We start from the raw sequence: 21,124 nt of genomic DNA on the forward strand, positions 1-21,124 counted from the left end.
ATTTTTCTTCTCAGATGGAGTCTCTTACATACCTATCTTCCTCTGTGAGGAAGGAATTGTGCCTCTTCTACATTTTTGCTTAATTGCATGAGCCCAACTACAGAACCTAAAGGAGGAAGACCAGCTTCTCTGACTGTTCATTTTAAAAGCCTTGCATAAAAAGGGGAGTCTGAGCCTCACATCACATCATGAATTCATGATATCTGCTACTAATTTGTAAGAAACAGCAGGGACTGTGGCTAAGGCTTGTTGAATATGCACCTAAGTCCTAACAAAGCCTACTTTGTAAATGTTAGCTAAGTAAAAACTCTGCCAGTGAAGTCATAAGCAATACATCATCATCACCCTTCGATAAACTCTTTGTCCAGTTTAAGAATTAAAAGCTGCATTTAACATATTGAGGGAGAATGGAGAAATGCCTTTAGAAACAACAGACTTAATGCACTGCTGATCTCCAAACCAAATATTTATAGCCCTGTGGTTTATAAATCATCAGAAATATTTGGGTGGTGGGATATCCAAGAGGTAGAAGCACATACAGTAATAGGGAGGTTTTATCATTCCATCTACCTTGCTTTGTGTTTCAATCACTATTACATCAGATTTTTAAGCATTGTGAATTACTGAATTATCATTTTTGAAAAAGAACCAAAATAACCACGAGTTAAAATATTACAGAAAATTTTCACTGTTTATAAATTTTTCTGCCACAGAAAATAATCAATATCCAAGTTGATTCAAGCCAAGATCTGTCTGGATGTGTATTAATTTGCTCCATGAAAATAAACTAGAAATTACTACGATAAAAGAAATAATAATGAAATATGGAAATAACTACAGATTTTGCACATTGTCATTATATAATGGACATAATGAAAACAATGACATTACATAATTAAATCCAGGTGGAAAATGACCTTTGTAGACCTCCCTTCAAAATTAAGATTTTTGACAGTCATGATTAATGGAAACATGCACTTTGCATGGTTTGTAAACCTGAAACATCATTGTACATTTCAGTTTATAATTTATCCCATTATCTGCTTCTTCATGCATGAAGGTCAGCTGTACTGGCATAAAGTAGCAGTGAAATCCACAGGCTTTGAAAGGTTGTTCTCACAGATTTTTCAATTATTTTTCATGAGGAAATAATTTTGCCTACTTTTTCCTTAGAAAGATGACAATCTAAAAGAGGAAAATTTAAGAGCAGTAATTGCAATATTCTCATTATTCTCATATGTCTCATATATCTTTTCAGAGCAAACAAAATGGGACTGGAAAAAAAAGATTTTTCAGGATTCCTACCCGCAATATTTCTTCAATGCAGCTGTTATCTCCTGTTCCACTGTCCTGTAAACAAAGTGAGAAGACAGTTTGTTTATGTTTTAAAAAGAAATAACAAATAGGTCTGAGGACATGGTTGTCACATGTAATATATTCTGAACTCTATTACAGTTTCAAAATGAGGCCAAGTCTTTCCAGCATCTGAAAAGTTGCACTGCTTAAAATTCTCAAATTATTCCCCATCATCACCACAGGAAGATGCAATATTTACAGTGTTTACATATGACTGCAACATATTTGTATAAATTCATAAGACTTTGTTCACACCACTTTTGGGTGTGGTTTCTGCAGTTTTGGCTCTACTGCATATGAGTAAGCAGAAGCAAAGCAGTTATTGCATGTACATGGATCCAGTGTGCATTTATTTATATTAAATAAATAACATCTCTCCACATCCTTTGTGCAGCAAAGCTCTGCAGTGACACTGTCTGTGCAAAGCCTGATGTTGTATAGGGTAGAGGCCCCTGTGCTGCTGAGCAGAGAGCTGCAGAGATTGCAATACAGGCAGCAACACTGAGCATGGGCACAGCAGTCCTGAGAAGCTGTATTTCCTGAAATGCTGACTCTAAGCCCACCCAATACTGTGGGACCGAGGGTGCAGAAGAATTAGACTCTCCCAAGCAGTATGACTCACTCCAGAGCCACTCTGGAGAGGGGAAGTCAGAGATTTGGCAGGGCAGCTATTGCCCTGCCGGAACCATCCAGACAGCGCCTCACCTCCATGCTCAGCCTGGGTGTTCATCAGGACCCAAACTTCTGCCAGCAAGGATGAGGCAGCGTGAGACACATACCCCCACTCCCTCCAGCCTGCCCGCTGCCCACAGTTTGCTCGTGCTGCCCAGCACAACTGGGAAGACAGGGCACTCTTGGATGGAGTTACTGATGCTGAGGGGGTGCCCATCTCCTACAACTCTCCACAAGATAACAGGTGGCTGCTGCATCCAGCAAGCTGTCTGGGGATTTCCTTCACCACACCATACTCCCTGACAATCCCCCAAAGAAAGGTGTTCTTCTTTTTGCAGGACAGAACTAACTCAGGAAGCAGGGGACTGGGGCTTGAGGTCTTCCCATGTGGGAAAGGGCGATAGAAAAAATCCATCTGGTAATTACTGTACCCAAAGAACTAGCAGAGAGGTGAGCTTGGTCTTCTCCTCTCATTTTCAAAAACCACCTGCATGTTCTGAATTTTCAGGTGTGCACCCGGAGATACATCAAAGCAATTTGTTTTTCCAAACTGCTGAGCTCTTCTCATCTGGAAATCAGACTTCTCTACCACATCTGTATTTGTACACCCAGAAAACCAGGAGGCATTTTCAAAAATGGATTCCTCTGTGCCTACTAAAGCCAAATGATTGCACTGACCAGTTTGTGTGAGTCCTGGACACTCTTACCACCACTTCCCAGTGTGAGCTGAGGGACTCAGGAGGTCTGGGTCTTCAGCTGCTTAAAGCCCACTAGCTGTAACCAAGGTCAGGAGAACAACAGCCATGCATATGCAAAAGAACTATTTATGTTTTCTAATTTTTTGTGGCTGTTATTTCATGCCAATTCATAGAAAGTCATAAGTGCTTTATTGTCTGCGCTCCTGCTAAATCTTTGCTGAATATGGCCCTTGATTGTTAAACAAATGAATCACATTAACTCTTCATGAAACACAGTCCATCAGCTTTACAGTTCACTACAGTTCACTACTACAGTAGTTCATTACTATGCTGATTTCAAAGGCAAAGGTACTAAAAATGTGGTGAAGTCAGACTTTGGAGAATTACTCATATCTGATATATGGATGCTGAAGAGAAGCTGCAGCCCTGAGCAGATAGTCTTGTTCTGACCTCAGTCCTGCCCCTGAGGAGCTGCACAGCACCACATGTGACATTCCTGTCACAGGAGCAGGAGGACAAGTGTTCATGTTGCCAGTGAACCTAACAAGACAGAGAAAAACAACAATCTCTGGATATTTAATAATTTAAAAATTCATATTAGATAATGCTATTTCTCTCTTCTCTGTGGGTTTCCATCTACTTTTCCCCTTTCCTTCCCCAAGCCCCAGTCTATTCACTTGTTATCCCACTAACAACAGTGGAGAGTTTAAAGCCCTCATCACGAGTCCCTTGTTTACAGAGCAACAAATTTACTGCCACCCTTAAGTTCTCTGTTCTAGTCTACTGCCATCTTACAGAAGAAGGGATAAGATGACCATATGATCTTATGCTGTATAGAATACACTGAACGTAGGATAAAATGAAGATCTCTCTTTCTCTGTAAGGATAAAAATACTAAACGCGAATTTGGGAACAAGCGTCTGCTACAAAATTAAACAACTCTCCTGGAAGTGTAGTGAAATAAGTCTGCAACTACTCGTCAGCAAGAAATTTTGCTTTCTATTACCCCAGAAATAAAACCTTAGCTTTTCTTTAGCCCATCATCTCTCTGGGCAGGAATTAAAAAACTTTTCACATCTCTCTCTCAATATCATCACACAGCCTTTCAAAGGGTGAAAAATAAGCTAGAAACACAAAACCAAAGACAATCTATGCAAAACTGATATAATATTTGGGGAAACCCCCCTCTCTTTCTATATTTTCCTCTTTGTTTTTCATCTTCTGAGTGTCAGATATAAATTTCTTAATTTATTTTTGCTTTGAATACTTGCAAAGACCTTAACATTACTGTTGATATCAAACTTTCTAGAACATCCACTACATCTCTACTGACATTACAGAAGAAGATGCGCTGCCATGGAATCTGGCAATCCGAATTTAACTCCATAGCCGCAGTTTAATTAAAAAAATATATAAATAAGCAAAAGCTGGTCAATGTTTCTTGAAATCGGAATTAACAGACGGGACTGCATTAGCCGCAGGGAACAAGCAGCACAGAGCCCTTGACACGCTATTTGCTTCGGTGGACTTCCCCATCCGAGCACCCTTGCGTTGGTGCGGGCTGTGTGACGCAGCCCCTGCGTAAGGCTGATGTCGGCAGTGCTGGCAGGCTCTGCAAAGCAGTCCCTCCACCCTCTCACCAGCCACAGGACACTTGTGCAATGAACGTTTTAATTGGGTTTTTTTAAAAGAAATTTAAACCAAATAAAGGTTTTGAGGCTGCTGTTGCAAGCTAAGCTGAGGAGCTGCTCCCCTGTGTTTGTTCTGACACTGATGAACCCGTGTCGTTTGTCTCCCGTTCTGTTTTGCGATCTGTCATAACAAACTTGCCTCACTGAACCTCCAGTGGACCATCAGCGAAATACTGGCAAGTCTTGGGGAGCTGTCAGGGGAGTTGGCTCAGCCTCTTCCCCCTGCGATGCTGTGCCCATTACCTTCGTCACTCAGTCAGCACAGCCTGCAGAACGCCAAACATCTGCACACACGGGCGGCTGCCGTGCAGGCTGGCAGGAGGATGCGAGGAGCTGCCGCCGAGGATAACAGCAGTGGCTGCTGAAGAAATAGCCGGGAGCGTCGTGCTGCTGATAACACGAGCAGCTAATTACCATGCAAAGCACAGAGAACTGTAAGAAACAAGGCTGAATAAAGGCTACATCGAATTCTTGGGAAACGGCATGTCATTTCAAAAAAAGCTACCTCTGTGCAAATTTTATTTCAGAGCATTACTTTTTTTTCTTCTTCCCTTACCAAGAGCTTTCACATGGAGATATATAAAGAAACCTCTCTGAAAGGAATTGCCTATCTTGTGATACTTTTCCCTCCTTTCAAATCTTTATGTCGAGGAAAGAAAGAAAAATCTTCTACAAGTATCTATTTCCATTTTAGCCCAAGAGATTTTTAAGATGCAAGCTTTTGGTGCTGTCATTGTTTGGACTGTGCTAGGTGTTTGTAAAAAGTGTCCAGAAGTTGTTGGATTTTTGCCTCCAGTATCAATTAAGCATAAGTATGATCTTCAGAAACCTGAGGTACATACTCGTCCCCTCAGTGGGAGCCAGGCTGGTTGTGTCACCTCCAACCAGAGGCATGACAGTGGCCACCCCATGTCCTCCCCACGCTGCACAGGCACGGCACAGCACTGCTCACTGTGGGGCTGCAGGATTTCCCCTGGGGCCTAAAGGGACGCTTCAGGCACTGAATGTTGGCAGGCAATAACCTAAATCCATGATGAATCAAAATAGGAAAAAAGGGGGGGGGGGGAAATCTCACACTGATGGACCTTGATCTGAAAGAATATTAGAAATGTTTCTTTGCCAGGCAACACACACACACACACACACGTGCATATACACAACATTTTCTATGCAATCCATTTGCTAGAAAGGAATATCCAGTATGAAGAAGTAAACTCCTTATCTTTTTACTTATCCATAAGTGTGGCTTCTGCCTGTTGGGTTCAGGAGAACCATTACTCTCAACAAAGTTTCCCTTTGATCATTTCTCTAAAGAGATCTTAACACATTCAAGTTGTGGTATTTGCTGGAATTTAACAGGGTTTCGTGCCTGAGATCGGAGATGTGATTTCTAGGGGTTCTGCAGAAATATGGCTAGGCTGTTGAAAGGAATTTTTGGGAGGTGTTACTTGCAGATGCCCAGGAAGGGCTTTTATACATTCAGGGCTTAACTTGTTACTCACTTCCTTACATGAGCTACATCCTCCAAAATGATCTTTATGGAGTGGTTGTGCTGAACCCACACTGCTATGGAGAGAAAAGGAAGGACTTTGAACTTCAGGAAAGGTGGGCTGGTTAAAAGATTAGACCTCAGCCTAGTTAAAAATGTACCTTTTTGCCCCTCAGGAAATACCCACTTCTTGTAATGTTTTCCTTCTGAATGGGGACCTGGGGGCAGGCTAGCTACTTGTTGATTTTATCCCTTTGGCTATGCTCCCTTTCAAAATGCAACTGTGTCACATCACTACTTTAAAAATTAAACTTTAGGAAGCATTCTTCAATTCAGTTGAAAAATCAAAATTTGATTAGGTCAAAATACTTCAAAGACAAATTTTAAGAAATATAATCTGTAGTCATAGAATCAGATATGGCCTAAATCAAGAAGTCATTAGAGCAAAATATCAAATGTTTCTCTCCAAATTTGAGAATTTTTACTTTAAGGAAACATTTTCTTCAAGCAAGAATGAAAATGGGTTTGATCAAAATCAACATGGATGCAGACATTTTCAGTTGTGATAACCTGGAACATCCCATAGAAAAAGGATTAAGTAGGAAAAACCAGAACAGAATTAAAAATTGTATTTATCTTTTTTTCTTCTCCCTCTTTGAGAACAATGGCATTTCAATCTTGATGGGTGATGTGACACCTACCAGCAGTGTTTCCACCTACCTTTAGAGGGACAGACTTCAGGGAGCCATGACACACTGTGGTGACCCTCATTTCACTGGATGGCATTAGTAAAGCCTGTGCCTTCCGTGAAGAAGACTCCTAATCTCGCTCTGAGGATGCAGGCAAGCAGGGCTGAGCTGCATAGGGTTACACCAAGGAAAGAGACAAAAAGAGAGGGCTCAGGAAGCTTGATTTTCTGTTCCTGATATTGGAAAGCTTTACTTTGCACTCATGCTATGCCTTACCACTAATTGGAGTGCCTGTGGCCATGGCATGTTGATACCGTAGTTTTCTCCTGTGCTTTGCATTGCTGTAGTAGGAGCTGTTTCACTTTTGCTGTGAGGAATTGCTGACACTTCTTTAGACACAGAGAAGTGCAGGAGGGAGATGGGAAAGAAGAGCTAAATTCTCCTCAAGGTCTGTGTCAGAAAGTGTTGCACTAATTAAAGTCATTAAATCCATCTGTTTCCCAGTCACTGTTAATAAATTGTTACCTTTAATAAACTCATCTCTTTTGAAATGGAGCCATCATATTTTTTAAGGGGATTATTTTTCCTACCAAGGGATCTTGCAACACTCTTCTTGGTTCAAAAGGGAAGAGGAGTAGATTTAAAGAAGATTTTATTTCAAGGAAAAAAGAAGGGCAAATGATGAAAGTCATCCAGCTTTGCTTTAATGAAAGTATCTATCTGTACTAATTGGGAGCCTCACTGCAACTGGAATATCATGGACACACCCTAGTCTTGTACCAGGAACAGGAATATGTTCCGGCTAATCAAGTAAGATGAATCCAAAATATCTGTACATAGAGAGAAATAACAAATGATCCAAAAGACTTGCCATGCACACTAGGAAAGAGAAGCAAGAGAACATTTTGCTCTTCATGAATGACACTCTCTCACAGCAGTGTGCTCAGCAGCTCCCCCACAGCTGAGGCAGAACAGCAGCTTTTGCAGAGCAAGAGCCTCCAGAAGAAAGACTAGAGAGAAGTTCATAGAGCCATAATCCAGAGTATCACAAGCCTTAGGCTGTGCTGGCCTTATATGCAGACCTGAGGTTCAGGTTGGTGTTTAGGTGAAGATGGATGTACTGTGGATGTGTAAGTAAAGCCTTTCACCACAGTGTATTGTTTTGAAAAGAGCAAGGAAATGATGTTAGACTGTAACTCCTCCGATATGTGTCCATGGCCTGTCCCAGAGCTTGAGACACCTCCTGTCCATGTACTGCCTGGCCTGAAGTAAGTGTTGAAAAGCCAGGGTCAGAAAGTGAAATGATGCTGAAGGGCTGCCATCTGGATGGCTGCTGGGAGATTCACCATGGCTTAGACTCCTACAGCCCAGTTTGGAGGGGATTTGGAAGGGCTGGGTCTGGCCATGTGTTGAGAGGTCATCAAACTGACAAGATGGTCTGAGTCCAAGTCTCAGTGTCCACACCACAAAAAAAAATCAAAACAATTAAAGGCGAAGAACCCTTCTTAACCCTCCCCACTCTCTCCATCTGTAAGGGTCATCGAACAGTCAATGACTGGAGCTGCACCGGTAACATTTCATCTAGTAAAAGATGCTTGGGAGCCTCAAATGAAACCTACTGGCAGATCAGTGGAGTGATTTTACAGGCTTTTACATTATATTAATAAAAATAAAACTCCAAACATGCCAGAATTACACCGTGACCCAGAACAATAAAGTGAAGCTGTAATGGAGATGAACTGCATTGTTCTATTAATAAAATATAAAGGTTTTATTGTTATTGGGAAAGATTGATTGATTCAAATCAATACCATGTCACAGCATATTAATGTTTTTCTTCACTAATGAAAAAACAGGGCCTGATGTGATTACGCTCTCTTACTACCCATTTGAAATATATGATGCGCTGGTGATAATGAAGATTGCAGCTTTCAGTTTTACTCCTTGCTAGATGCTTGATCCTGGGGAGGTGCTGAGTGAGTCACCTGTGCTTTCAGAAAAGTCTGCAGGAGAGGAAGGTAACTAACGTTTATGAAAATGCTGTCAACCCCCCTCTGACCGGACTCCACCATCCCTGCTTCCCACCGAAAAACTGGAAAAAGCCATGGAGGACCTCTGGAAAAGTCTTCAGCCTACTACATTTTCTGGAGCACTCTATCCATGCCCAAAACGTATCAAGTGACTGCTGCTTGACACAGTGGTGTATTTGTCAGGAAGTTTCCATGAGGGACACCAGAGTCTTTTGGTTTTGCAGCATGAAAGGCTTTTTAGTCGAGTCACGGGCTTCTTCCCTCAGCCTGTGCAGTCCTTCAACAGCCCACCCAAGGACCCTGCCCTGAGATCGACAGAGATCACCTTTTCTCCCCATTGGATGCCTGTCCTCCTTGCTGCACAGATGGCCAATTAGTGTCAAATGGAATGTGATGCCTTTAGTGATGTGGACATTTGTTGGCTGAGACCTGGACTGAGCCTGATCGATTGCATTTAATATATTGTCTGTGTTTGTTTGGGGAGAATATATAACATCTGTGTAACAGGTAACAGCAACAGTTGGAAAAACAGGTATTACAGAACTGTTGATATTTTTGTGAATTTTAACATGAATTTAACATCAGTAGTATAACACTCAATAAATTAAATTGATTACTTTGCCAAGAGATCCTTTAAAAGTGTTAATTAACGATAAATCAATAAAAACTATTCAACATGAAAATCAATTACATCCCTGTTTACATTATTTAACTCCAAACATTTCTGGTTTGTGTGCTTGTAATTAGCAAGCTATAAAGATGCCATAAATAGGCGCATAATGAGAGGAACTGTTTATAAATGATAATTGGTATTCATTCCCACTGAGCTAAAGGTTATGTGATTACAAACTGTTGCACAGAAAGGGTTAAACCTCTTGCAGATAGGAGGTTTTACAGTACACAGCTCTGGAGAAGTCTTTCCCACAGAAGGCCCCTGATAGAAGAAAGCCCCTGAACATGAGTGCTGATGGAAAGAGTAACACCTACCAGGCATTCCTTAAAGCCTATTTACATCCATTTAGAAACATTGCATGGGGAAAAAAATCTGCTCTTTGGGCAGTGGTGGAGGCAATAAAAAATGGAACCTTGCACAAGGAATTCAGTGTTAATAAAAATCATCATCCAAACACCTCTACAAAGTCTAAAGGAAAGATACTAACACTGAAATGCTACCAAAAATCTGGATGACCATCCTGTTAACAAAGCTGAGGACAGGACAAAGGACACAAGGGTGTCTTCTGTCATGATGGGTGACAAGGATGTTGCTCTACCCAATACCTCCTTCAAAGATTAAGACCAAAGGCTTTCACAGAGGGCTAAAAGAGGATTAGAAGATCTTCAAGCAGCAGCCAAAAGCCCAAAACACTGAGCAACAGCCTGTATCTCCAGAAGGTAACACTGGATTATTTCCCATAAAACACAGAGATGAAAAAACTTTCCTGAGGAGAAGCAACCTCTCATTAACCCCTAATGCTGAAAGCAGCCTTCTCAGTTTTAGAGACTGAGACCCGATCTAAATCCAACAGGTAAAAAACCCCATGATCTGGAGACCAGAGGCTTTCTGCTAATAACTTTTGCTAGTCTAAGGATGTCACCAGCATCTGACAGTTTTGGCTTTGACAGTGTCTCCTCCCAAGGAAAATAAATCTCAACCTTTCACTATAACTGCTATTGTGAGGGCAACAAGCATCAAGAACCCTTGACTGAGCAGGTCTGACCAGTGAGCATCTGGTGATAAAGCCAGCAGAGTCAAAAAACCTATTTGCAAATCCAGAGCTAGACCATTTTTCTACCTTGTCTGGGCATAGGTGATGCATATTTCCTTTCCTTTCTGGATTGTGATTTAGAACACTTACATTGCACTGCTTTCCCTGATTTGCATGGAATACAATTGCTTCACAGAATACATGGATTAGAATTGAAAGTTTGGAAAAAAGTGTCTATTTTGTGTAAGGAAGAGAGCCTTACATGGTTCTGAAAACAATAGCTCAATCTCATTGCTAAGAATGCAAAAATATATTCTGGTCAGGCAACTATGACCTGGACACCTATTTGCTCAAGAGGGTTATAATTTGCTATTGAAAACCCAAAGCTTTATCAATGAAGAAAAACAATTGTATGCATCTGCATCTTTAAATCACTCAGTTGATGCCTCTGGTCAGCTCAGGTGGATTCTGCTAAAATCCACATGGAAGCTGATAAATAGCACAATTCTAAGCTGCAGTGAAAACCTCAGCAGAGTTTTATTGTGCTTTCAGCATTCCTGAAAGTCAAAAGAAAAATCCAGCTATGCTTTGGTCACTGACAGACTGATGGGAACACATTCACTGCAAAACTACTGAAACCTGTACTTTTTAAAGGCATTGCAGTTAATAGGACACATAAAATTTCAACTAAAATGTCAGAGCTGGATGTCTTAGATCTCACACATGTAAGTTCCTTCCAGTTAAGAATGTACATGACACCATGTGTATATACATCAAGGTATAAATATATATACCCAGGTATACATACACATGCAATGTATGTATGTACATGCCACCCAAAAAAACTCTGCAGAAGTTTCCTGGAAAAGCACAGACTAACCAAACAAGTGTCAAATCTTATCAACAGAAGCCTTAATATGGGAATCAATAAGTTCAGCAAAAAGTTGTAGAATAGAGAAATAGCTTCCTTATTTTTCCTGCCTTCTCTTTCCCAAATCCCACTGAAAAAAATTTTTTACCACTGATTCACTGCAGGCCTATATCAGTGCTCGTTGTTGGAAGCTAGGCAGGAGCCAGGCACTATGCTATGATCCCTTACTTCCACAGTGAAGATATCTCTGCACCTGTAAAACCATCCATCCCAAGGAGTGTTAGCTTCCCAGTACTTGTCCTGGCTTTCTTGTGGGCTCCATGACAGCACCCTACTTTTTGGGCAATCACGAAGACCAGGAGCAGGAGAACAAATGATGTCCCAGGTTTGGGGAAGAGCCGCAGGTAGATCCCAAGTAGTTGTATGATACTTGTTAACATTATTTTGTTTGAAGCCACACTGATCCTTTGGTCTTGGAGGACAGAAGGTTGACTTTAAATGATCCTAGTTCTTTTTCTTTTGGCTTTCACTTTTCTTTTCATATACTCTCAAGTTAACCGCTTTTAAAGGGGATATGGCAAGTGAACGTCACAACGCTTTCTGATTTTCTTTTTGCTGTCACTGGTACAAGTAACAGTGAAATACAGAAAGAAAGTAGAAAGAAAAACTGGCCTCAGCTTTCCCAGATTTTCTGTCTTTGGAAGAGTACGCTTGTCCTTCCAGTAAGCACACATTTCCCACCTGCTGGCACTGAGCTCTCCCACACAGATAATGGACCACCATGTCTTAAAGGGGTTTGCGAGTTTTCACAAAAAGGTTATGTTGCCCTTAGGTTTGGTTTGGTTTGATTTCCAAAACTTTCACTGGAAAGCTTCAAAAAGCCTCTTGGATTTTCACTTTTTTTTAAACAATCCTCCACTTAAAACCAGGTTATTTTGTCTCTGGAGAAAGAAATGTTCAATGTAGACCCATTTCATTTTAAATGGAAGCTAAATGGAGAGAAAATCCCTAATACTGCTTACAGACATTTCCATCTAGGTCAAGTATAACAAATCTGCATTTTTGAGCAGCAGAGCCAGCTCTCTGTCCCTGTTGAAAATGGCAGGTCTTGTGACACCCTGAATTACAACAACACATACAGAAAACAGGAGTGCAGTTGGAAAGCCTTTGAGCTGAGAAGCCACATGCTTCCTTTTCGTTATGTGATCTTGATGAATTTATTTCTTTAGCTTTTATTCATGTTTCAGGGTGTTTAGTCCTTTAAACTTGTTAGTATTTTCCCTTTTTTATTGTTCTCTGCTGCCTTTTGCTGTTTTATTTTATTCTTTTGTTCCCCAGTGTACCTGAAAGTAATGCAGTCCTGGGCCTATTACCCTCAGTCTCTTTGATCTGGCAGTGGATATCAACAAAGAAGTTATTTGTTCTCAACACATTAAACCCTTCTGTGTAGTTTTTTACAAATTCTGTTATGCAACTTTGATAGGGCCTGGAATGAGTTGTCAGGTACTGAAAGGCAGGGGAGCACAAAGACCTCTCCAAAAGCCAAGCTATGAATGGTGTCATCTTGCTGTTTCACTTTCAAAGGTGGCTCATAGGGGTTTGCTGAATAGGAGTCGTTTGACAGCAGACATCTGAATTTGTATCACAGTCTCTAAGACACCTTTATAAGAACTTTGAATATCTTAGTTGAGTCCCGAGGATCAAAGCTTCCTATGTAATAAACCTATCATGGGTTACTCAGGGAGATTCTTAGCATTGGTAACAATGGCAGCTGATTTGCCTCACATAAAAAGCTACCAATAGAATGTCAATACTTTAACTAGCAAGATAAAAATCTATCTGAAACTCGGGAATTATATTATGGTCTCATAATTTACTTTATAAACCATCTCCTATAATTTGAAGACACGCATTAAGTGTTGCTTGAAATACATTAAATTTTGATTTTTCAAATCAAAATACTAGAATAGTAAGTAGAATTGGCAGCATAAATGAATATAATGAAAAAAACACAAAAAGCTCTTGGCTGGCTTTTGTATGTAGCATTAGAAACAGAGAAACACACATTGTTTTACAGTGAACTACATGAAATATATTTGTTATGGGTTTGAAATACTCCAAATTATTTGTTATGGATGAGAGAGGATGTTCTGCATTTATGATATATGATACCACATTGTCATTAATTGTCATGCTTTGTTTATAGGACTGAATAATTTGTAATCATCAGATTACTATGTTTAGTCTGCACACTGTTTTTTTCAGAGTGCGTATTAAACAGATCAGATCCTTGTATCTTTTATTTATTTGTTTGTTTATTAAGGGAATGATGATGCCCATTCTCCTGAGAATTAACTATTTGATGAAAGGTTTGGAATTTCAGGTCCTGGTTCTTCTTGGAGAGGAGGGAAAGGCAAAACTACACTTGGGCCCTGATTTTTATTTGTGTGCCCATACTGCCACATAAGGACATCAGGCAGTAAAATGAAAGAAAAAAAAGAAAAATGAAGATGCAAAAGGCTACATATATTCTACAGGCTTCCTTCAGCTTTCTGGCTCCCTTTCCCCAGCCATACTTCCAGTAGCATTTCCTGAACGTTTTATGTGCAGGTATCACTCCAAGTCCCTTGTAGCCCAGTTATATATTAGGGCAGGTAGAAGATGGGGAAGCCACTCCACAACATGGATTGTCTTGCAACATTTGCAGCAACAGGTATTTTGTGAGGAACAGAATAAAATGTTCTTGGCAAAAGCCTCTCTTTCTCATTATTCTTTTCCTGCTGGAGAAATACAGCTATGAAGCAAGATACTCCAACAAGGGTTGCAGGCAAAGACTTTTAACTGTTTCTGTGCAGGGGAAGGCACAGACCTGGAAGTCAAGAACTGGCTGGTCACTGTTGCGTCTGCCTTAGGGGGCTACTGGGAAAATCCCTACCAAAGAGCAGCTCCTGCCCAATATAAATTTTATATACATTTATACTAGAAACACAATGGGATTTTAAATACCTGCAGTTGGGAAAACAGTCAACAGTTATGGGCTGAATACCTGTATCACTTTATCCATGGGGACTGTAGAGACACAGCAGCCCATCTGCACAGATCACCACGCGGGTCTCGGGCTCTGTAGGGTGACAGTTACCCCTCACTCACTTCCCCATGTTGACAGCACCTATATATAAATTCAAGATACAACGGGATTGCTCATTCCTAGAAAATAATTGCAAAATCAAACCACTGGCTCTGAAAAGGTGTGATATTGGTTCATTTGCTACCCAGAATAACTGTACCTCTAAGCTAAAGAAGAAAACACCAGCAAAAATGAGACAGAAGCCAAGCTTACATTTCCATTCTTATCTCTCTGTACCGATACTCTCTCAGAGGCCCCTGCTTGCATAGCAGCTGCTGAATTGCTACAGTTTACTGTCTAGCATATTAAAATAAACTAACACTGATTTTGGTAATTTGCATAAACAATTGATGGATCTCTACAGCAGAGACAGAAGCTCTTCGTCTGTGCCCACCTGTGCATCAGATCTCTGAGCCTGTACAAGGACTAACCACAGCAGAGACTGCTGTGTGAACCTACACAAAGCCAACCATTGTGTCTCATTAGGGTTCAGAGCTCCATCAAAGCTACCAACACAAAAGATGTGACTTTTGAAAGTGGTTTATCCTGCTATTTGATCAGATGAAAAAGATTAAATCATAGAATCACAGCCAGCCCTCTGATCATTGTGGTCCTCCTTTGGACCTGCTCCAACAGGTCCATGTCCTCCCTGTGCTGAGGACCCCAGAGCTGGATGCAGCACTGCAGGTGGGGCGTCACCAGAGCAGAGCAGAGGGGCAGAATCCCCTCCCTTGCTCTGATGGCCACGCTGCTTTGGATGCAGCCCAGGACACAACTGGCTTTCTGGGCTGCAAGCTCACATTGCCGGGTCATGTTGAACTTCTTGCCAACCAACGACCCCAAGTCCTTCTCCTCAAGGCTGCTCTCAATCCATTCATCCCTCTACCTGTAGTTGTGCTTGGGATTGCCCTGACCCAAGTCTGCATAGGCCCACCTCTCAAGCCTGTCAAGGTACTTTTGGATGGCATCCCTTCCCTCCAGCGCACTGCTGCCAGCACACAGCTTGGTGTTGTCAACAAACTTGCTGAGGGTACACTCAACCTCACTGTCCTTGTCACCAAAAAAAATGTTAAACAGATGTCTTGACTGAAAATAGTCTGCAATAATCTGCATTTTACATGCATGCACATTACCATGAAGGCTTGTACAGCACTTCACAATCTAGATACGTACTAGTATATGTGACTTTAAATACAAGAATAGGGCTACAGTTCTATATGGACAACACTATATATTTTTAGGAAGGATAATAAAGAGTACATTGTTCAGCATAGAGGGTTGGAAGCATTTTAGGTAGGCAGAATGCAACTCCCCCTGAAAATTACAGTAGCAAGTGAAACAAGAGAAGTCCTAACTCTAACACACACACACACGCACGCAGATACATACACTTAAAAATCTACAGTGGGTTTTCTGAAAACAAACACAAGGCCTGTCCACAAGATCTCAGCTTTTCAAAATCAAGCCTGCAGACATCAAGCTTTCTCAGACCCAGTCCTTCACAAGATGGGAGTCAGGACACAGTGCACACTGGAGCAGTATTTCCAGGGCTTTCACTCACAGCAGCTGGGTCCGCCAAGGGGAGGAGGTTTGCAAGAACTCTGTAGGACCTCTCCAAACAGCAGTCTACCGCTGATGCCCAGAAATGCCTCTAATACATTTGGGGAGGAAAAGTAGCCAAATGTTTCTGTCTGCTCACCCATTACCTGCACACAGTCCTGTAATGCCTGCACATGGTGTTACAAAATGTTCCCATAATTTATTTGCCCGCGAAATATGAAACAGCTAAAATCCATGGAATATATTGGTGGCTGATGAGCAATTTCTTCAGAAATAAAAATGATAGCTGAATTTGGGATCTCATGTTCCAGATGATTAGCCCCACCTCAAAAATCAATATGAAATGCTGTAGAATTAGATGTAGGAAAATACTTTCTCTTGCACACTGATACCTGCTTTAGTGTCGGTTGGACTTCTTGAAAGGCATAGAGGATGGCTTTGGAAACAGAAAGGAAAACAAGATCAGACATTCCCACATCCTATCATAATGACCAAACAAATCTGTTAAAAAGTTAACTGAGTAACAAGTGCACTCCCCCAGCAAGGCAAACGAAATCTTTGACTTGTTTCACTCTTAAGGTCGGATATCACTGCTGCTGAGCAGATCTGCTACAGGAATAGTGGAAGAGGAAATGTAGGTGAAAGGATGGTTTGCTCTCAGTAGGGGTCTAAAATCTAATATTTGATACAAAAGCAGTGCATCCTCTGAGACAAACCATAAAAATACAATTATTATAGTAGTGTACAATTTATCAAAATATTTTGACATTTTTCCAGAGATAGTCTGTTTTCTGGTATTTGCACAGCTTTGACTCTAGAATATAGGCACGTATAAGCACAGAAGAAGACAAGACAGCAAATAACTATTTACTGATTAAGGAGTGGATGGGCTTGAAGTTTGAAAGATTAGCATTCCTATTTCACCCTTATCCTTCCAGAGCAGGAAGGAGAAGACATGAAATAGAGTGTTCTCAACTCACAGACATTCCTAATTTATGGCATTAATGCCATAAATTTCTTCTCTTTGCTCTTTTGACTCACTTGCCATATCCTGGTAAGCCCAGGTCAGCCATGCTCAACTCACATTTACTTTGCTGAGGTGGTAAAGGTTACACAACTCAAATTTTTTTTCCATTTCTAAGAGAAATGAATCCAAACTCAAATAATTTGTATACAATTCCAGGCAATATAAACATGGCTGGTTAGAATCATTTATATAGTATAAGCCTTTGTACTCTATACTTCATGGAAGTTAATAAGTAGGTGTCAAACTCTGAATTAAAATTCCCAGAAGAGGACACAGCACAAAGGACAATAAAAATGATTTTTAAATAATCATAGGGATAAATAGCATCCACTTCTGACAAATGTAAGTGCTGGAATAAAATGTTATTAGGCTACAGAGATTTTCTTTTGTTCAGGAAGTATGTTTTATTCTCCAGCAGTGTCATTCATCATCCTAATGAGCCCTCAAAATGTAAATTAAATAGCAAAGACTGATTCATTCAAAAACATCTTTGTGCTGTGTGTTAAACCTTTTTTCTACTTTTATCCTTATATATTGGTCCGTTCTTTCATTGCAAAATAAACCCTCAGCCCTTGTGTGCTTTAATGACCAAGTTCAAGCAAAGCATATTTTTAGTAAACACTGTTTATTCATTGCTGCTTTTGGTATAGTAATTAAAACAAAACTAAACCAAAAAAAAGAAAACAAAAATACAACACCTCATTTAAAAATTGTGTGCTTCTTAAATTATATTTGATCCAGAAAATCTCAGAAACCTGTGCATGCATGTCGTTTTTGTTTTATTCAGTGTCACTTAGTACAGGAAAACCCTCAATGGAAAAGGATTAGTAGAAATATCAAGCAGCTCTAATTTACTGAACTGAATACATTAACAACAAAGCAATCACCGTATTTTTGCTAATGGCAGGGCAAAAAAAAAGAATCCAGGGTCATGAGCTAAATTAGTTCAGATTTCTTGTTATCTGTTGATAAGGCCATTACACATTCTTACCAGGAATGCAGTAAAGAGGTTTCATACTTGACCTGAATTTATGCATGAGCACACACACAACAACAAGAGCGACAAGGAACAGGGCTTCTCTGGAGCCCATCCAAACAAAAATATAACAGGAATGGAAAAAAACCCAGCAAAAGCATGTCTAGTTTCGGTATGATTAGTCTTCAGTTATCTTGTTCTCTGCCTCTTCCCTTCTCTTTCCCTTCCTCTAATGCTTCTGGAAATCATCTTCAGCTTAATTTGGGCGTACATATGTTTCTGTGTGTACAAAATGAAGATGAAAATATTACGAGAGAGAGCAAAGTTTGCCTGATGACAAGAATCCTGTTATATATAACTGCATAAACTGCATATGTAAGATTTAAAAGCCATAATCTTCAGAATAAATTACATAAAATCTCAGCATTCAGTGACATTATGCTTTTATGAGGTCGAAATGTTGGCGCGAGACACCGAGGGTTACAATGAAACCATCCAGCTGTGAAAGAGGTAAGTACATGTATGGTGTCTTGCTGCCAGGGATCCAAAAAATGGCCCTAGACCAATACTCCTTTTATTGCAAACCCAAAGAGACGTGAGTGATGCATTGGTGTAATTGAGTTAAGAGAGCTTAGAGACGGGGTTAAGTGTTACAACTTTTAGCTAGAATATCTTTGATGACAGGTGACCTTTTGAAGGGTTTCTTCTAAAAAAGTTAAAATGGTGATTTATGAAAGTTCAGCGAAGGCTCCATACTGCAACTGTTAAAGAGACCATACACGTAATTAGGTTAAACTCCACTAAGCAGAAAGAAGAATAAAAAAAGATCAGTATTATGGCATGAAATATTATCACTTAAGAAAATTAAGCATCATGAACCCTAGCTGAGAGAGCTTAATAAACCATCTATCATTTATCTTTGAGTGCTGATTCAGAAATCAGACTGGCATTCACAACTGCAGTGATTGATTAAAATAAATGCATACAGTATAGTAATTTATAAATGAAGACAGTAATTTACAAATTAAGTAAAGACTTTATGCCTGCAGAATAAGCTGCTGAAGCTGAAAATATATTTGAAGATACTTCAAACATACTCAACATGTCACAAAGAGTCGCATGATGCAGCAGCTATCTGATTTTATACTTTGCTCAACTAATCTTCAAACTCAAGAGTATCTACTAGATGAGAAGCCTGCCTTTCACATACTTGTGCACACATGATACACCTAGGTACAATACCTGTATTTTTGCTAACTACCCTTTTCATGAACACTGATGTATTTAAGTACCTCTTATTACCTTATTTTTTTACTCTACAGTCAAATCATAGATCCTTGGATCCTATATACTGCATCAAATTAGAGTCTTTCCAACCAGCTGCCCAAAACCGAAGCACAAAGCTGTAGAGACTCCAAAAAAATCTTCCTGTTAGACTTTAGTACACCTGGGAAGCCAGAAAAGAGAAAATAAAAAATGAAAACTCTTTACTCTGACTCTCTATCAGCCAGAAGACAGTGTGTTTCATTATGGCATTATAAGAATACTGTAGATTCACTATTTTAAAGCTCATCCACGAGACCACAATTTTAATGGCATACTTAGAAAGAACAGGATGTAACACCTTTACTGTTTGTTTTCCTTTTCTTTCTTTTTTAACCAGTGTTTATTTGATTTTTAAAATCTAACAGAAATAGCAACAAAGGAAAAGTTAATAGAACTGATCTGCCGTTGAGTCTTGCTCTCAAAGATCCTGGCTTTCTTCAGTATCGCTGAAGCCTCAATGCTTCCTGCAGCAGATGGAGAGGCTACATGAAGGTTAGCCATCGGTGCTGCACACAAAACCTCTGCTCTTCCTTGGCACCTGCAGCCATTTAAAACACACCCTAAAATAAGTGTTGTCATTTGGGGCCCAGGTATGGTCCTGACAAAGAGTGGACTGTTATGCAGGATTCATCTTGTTGTCAATGATTACAATGTTGACAACAATGATGGAAGTGAAATAGATCAAAACATGAAGAAAGTAGCAGAATTAAGCTTATCTGTGGAAAATGCTCCTGTCTTCCCTGAGCTAATGCTTCCTGTTCCTCGGCTGGTGTCATTTGTTGCTGCTTGTTACATGGGAGCTGTTTGTAAGTCTGACTCCGGCAGCATTAGCTATGGCTCCTCCATTTCACTCGAAGGTTTTCTAGACTGTACAGACTCCAAAAATGACTATTACAGAGGGAATTGGGCAGAAAAGAGAAGGAATGAGAAGAAAAAAATCCTTTATATAGTGCGTTCAGCAGCTTTTGCTGTCCCGAAAGTCACAAACCTCCTCCGAATATCCTTGTAGAGCACAAAGGAGTTAGAAACAAAACCCATCAAGAAAGGGTAAAATGTGAATACTGAATAAGAAATAGATTTGGAGACTGCTGAAGGATGCAAATGAACACCGAATATGTCAGACCACCCTTTTTCCTTACTTCAGTTGACATTGTACTCTCCTCATTTTTCCATCCTATACTTGCACGTTTTGAAACGAGTGCTCACAGAATTAAAAACATGGATTCTGCTTCAGGTAACATGCATGTAGTTAATTCAGTGATAAATTACACCTGATAATATATACCTTGAAATAATTTTAATATGCTGTCTATACATGCAATTTTCACTGTATCTACACTTCATTGAAGATTTTCTGTATGTCGAGTAATTGTATGAATGCATATGTGCACGGGAATGCTTGTAAGATACTGCAAATATGTGTCTAATGATTCTTAGTTCAGCCAAAAAAAATATGCTGTATTATTTGAGAAATAGTTCATGACCATATAAAGAAACATCACATCACAGTGCATGGGAAGAAAATTGTCATTAAGATCGCCATTGCCAAAATTGAGCTGCTCCTTTAGTTCTGAGGACTCCATTTTCAAGTAATTTTGTTCAAAACAGAGAAGTAAGCAGAAGGGAATAGTTCTGTCCCCAAAATATTTTGCCACTGAAATGGACTCAAGGAACACCATGCACGGAGAGGAACAAAACATACCAGAGGACTGAGTGGGCTCAGAACTGGCTTGGATTTGCCAGCCTTTCTAGTTTACTTTTAATAAATAAGCACCTTCAGCAGATGCTGCAGGCTAGATGAATTCCCTGGAGATCCTGAATAAGGAAAGAGGTGTGACCTTGAGGGTCATTTCATCAGAGCTCCGTTGTCCATGGTGACAGGTAGAAGGTCAGGAGACAGTGTCCC

The 21,124-nt window shown here is 40.2% G+C and overlaps 1 protein-coding gene across 2 annotated transcripts in view; it reads right to left on the reverse strand.

Annotated features, from left to right (window-relative positions):
- The window catches only part of AFF3 (AF4/FMR2 family member 3), a 318,584-nt gene that overhangs the window by 170,111 nt on the left and 127,349 nt on the right, over positions 1-21,124 (reverse strand). For both annotated transcript variants that reach the window (XM_048325652.1, XM_048325642.1), the window contains exon 4: positions 1,306-1,350. In XM_048325652.1, coding sequence (XP_048181609.1) covers positions 1,306-1,350 — 45 coding nt within the window. The remainder of the gene's footprint in view (positions 1-1,305; positions 1,351-21,124) is intronic.

The sequence above is a fragment of the Corvus hawaiiensis genome, chromosome 2 (genome assembly GCF_020740725.1).
Source record: "Corvus hawaiiensis isolate bCorHaw1 chromosome 2, bCorHaw1.pri.cur, whole genome shotgun sequence".
NCBI lineage: Eukaryota > Metazoa > Chordata > Aves > Passeriformes > Corvidae > Corvus > Corvus hawaiiensis.